The sequence below is a fragment of the Lolium perenne genome, chromosome 3, assembly GCF_019359855.2.
Source record: "Lolium perenne isolate Kyuss_39 chromosome 3, Kyuss_2.0, whole genome shotgun sequence".
Taxonomy (NCBI): Eukaryota; Viridiplantae; Streptophyta; class Magnoliopsida; order Poales; family Poaceae; genus Lolium; species Lolium perenne.
This window is the reverse complement of record NC_067246.2, coordinates 301027817-301030691: the sequence shown is the minus strand read 5'-3', so window position 1 is coordinate 301030691 and position 2875 is coordinate 301027817. Positions and strand designations below refer to the sequence as shown.

Below are 2875 nucleotides of genomic sequence, written 5' to 3'. Positions count from 1 at the left end.
CAGATTGACATTCGCACTAGCAGCACTAGCACATGTTTTGAATCAATCTAAACCAGGAAAATCTACTCTAGCACTAGAATCTACTTTGAATCGATCAAACCCTAGGAAAATCGCCGCTCGGACAAAAAAACCCCAATTAAAATCCCCCGAGATTAAGTACGGCAAACCCTAGAAAATCCCCCGCTCATCCCCCAAATTAACCTGAGCTTCGGCCGACGGAGGCAGTGGAGCTTCGGCCGACGGTGCTTGACGGAGCTGCTTGACGGAGCTTCGGCCGACGGAGTTGGGAGAGGAAGAGGCGGCAGTGGCGGTTGGGTGAGAGAGAGTGAGACAGGGGAGAAAGTTGCTTTTGGTATAGGACATTTTGGGGTGGGTGGGGCAAAATGGCACCCACTGACGTGTGGGGCCATCTAGCAGTAGATACCACTGGGTTGGGCCATTTCCGGTAATTTTATGTGGATTAGGGGCCAGCAGGTAAAATGGAACCCTCATTCTCTGTTTTTACTAATTATAATAAATCAGAAATTCCCTCCTCCGCCTCTCCGCTTCTTGACGGTTCCACTCCGCTTCTTGCCGGTTCCACTCCCACTAGACGGAAAACCCTCCTCCGTGCCAAGACGCTTCTGCCTCGCCGCTTCTGCCTCCTCCGCTCCGCTTCCTCCTCCGTCGCTTCTGCCTCCTCCGCGGCATGGACGCTGCTTCTTCTTCCTCTTCCTCTGTTCCGCAACTGCTTCTGCCTCCTCCGCCGTCAGCAATGCAGGCCATTACTCAGATCAGGACCTTCACCGTCCATGGCGGCAAGGAGATCGATGTTGTCTACACAAACGAGGAGGAGACGATGAGCAAGTACCTGAAGATGTACGCGCAGTGGTATGCGGAAGAAGAAGAGAACAAGTTTGTAGGATTGGATCTCGAGTACACTCGGGAGGACCCCAACCACGAAGAAGACAACTACCTCGCCGTCGCTCAACTGTGCATGAGGAACCACGTCCTCGTCTGCCACTTTTCCTGGTTTGTAGACCTTAATCTTGCTCTGATTTACTTAATCTTGCTCTGATTTTGTTAATCTTGCTCAGATTTTAGTTAATCGCTAGTGCATGATGAACCAAGTCACCCTCGAGTGCTCTGTTTTAGTTAATCTTGATCTGTTTTAGTTAATCTCGAGTGCAACAAATTAAACTACAAACCGTGCTAGCTGCAAAACTAGTTTTGTTTCTGTGTTTTGTGTAACAAAAGCCACAAAGCATGGTGTGCTGATCTTGCAGATTGAATCTATCCGTATGCTCATCTAGCATGTACTGGATTTCATTATACCAAATTAATTATCACAAAGCAAATTTCCGGAGTCCTGATCTTGCATTTAATAGACTTTTGTTAGTTTCAAAATTATATGATGCAAAATGATATTTCAATGACTAAAAAATTTGCACTTGCACATTTCATAAAAGTGTTGGTCATGCATTCTTTTAGTACCAAATGGATTATGACTAGATAATTTTCAGACTCTTGATCATGCACTTACTAAACTTATGTCAATTTTATTCAAGTTATGAGATTGCATAGACTAAACATTCGTATTCCCAAATTTTATTCAAGTGTTGATCTCGCAAGTACTAAATTTTTGCATCAAATTGAATCTATCCATATGCTCATCTAGCATGTCTTGGATTTCATTATACCAAATTAATTATGACAAGCAAATTTCCGGAGTCTTGATCTTGCATTTAATAGAATTTTGTTAGTTTCAAAATTATATGATGCAAAATGAAATTTCAATGACTAAACAATTGCACTTACACATTTCATAAAAGTGTTGTTCATGCATTCTATTAGTACCAAATGAATTATGACTAGATAATTTTCAGACTGTTGATCATGAACTTACTAAACTTATGTAGTTTCAAATTTTATATTCAAGCTATGAGATTGCATATAGACTAGCTTCGTAGTCCCAAATTTTATTCAAGTGTTGATCTCGCAAGTACTAAATTTTTGCTTTCAGGACCAACGGGGAATGTCCGGCGCTGCGCTCATTCCTTCAAGATCAAGGAATTGTGTTCTGCAGCGTTGACAAGACAGCAGATTTTATAAAGTTATATTACGAGAAGATTATAATTCCTAGGGAGAACTGGATCGATATCCAGGAAATTGTCAACGTCAAAGGTCTCAACGAGAGAGGAAAATTAATGAGGGATGGAATGGCTAGTCTTGCAACTAGCATCATCGACGAGTCGTACAGCCAGATGAAGAGCAAATTCCCTCCAGAGAGGCACAATTACTGGGAAGAGCAGCCGTTGTCTAATTTAAACCTGGAGTATGCAGCTAAAGATGCTTACGTGAGCTACCAGCTCTACGTTAAGATATGGTTCTTCCTACGTTACCTTGTGTTTTGCCCCGGTTGCAAGAAGGAAGACGAGCTGAGGGGACGTCTGTGTCGCAAATGCAAGGCAGCAGAGATCGAAGCTGAACATGCACAGAGAAATGCTGCAGCTGAAATAGCAAGGTTAAATGCTGAACTTGCAAGCGCGGCTGGCTGAACTAGCAATCTTGAAGGCACCGGCTTCTGCAGCCGACAACACCCAGCAGACAAGTCCCCCTCATGGCAAATGGACGAAGATGAATGATGAGCGGTGGCTGGAGCGTAGTGATGCGCCGAAGAGTAGTGATTATTGGCGTAACCCGAGGAAGAAGTCGTGGACTGGTGCTGATCAGAAGAGTGATGATCCGTGGACGACGGAGATGAGTGATCAGCAGAGCCCGAAGAGTGATAATCCGTGGCGGACGAAGCCAGGCAATTACTGACGACTTCTCCAAGATCCATGCCTAGTTAATTATTTGTATTTGCTTGTCAAGAAACTTTGCTTCTATCGTCTCA

At 44.0% G+C, this 2875-nt stretch overlaps 1 protein-coding gene across 1 annotated transcript; it reads left to right on the top strand.

The window, feature by feature from the left end:
* Positions 1–754: 754 nt before the first annotated feature.
* On the top strand, positions 755–2537 carry LOC139838225 (3'-5' exonuclease-like). Its single transcript, XM_071827609.1, has 2 exons — positions 755–1011; positions 2003–2537. The coding sequence occupies exons 1-2, from the start codon at positions 755–757 to the stop codon at positions 2535–2537; spliced, it is 792 nt and encodes a 263-aa protein (XP_071683710.1).
* The last annotated feature ends 338 nt before the right edge of the window (positions 2538–2875 follow it).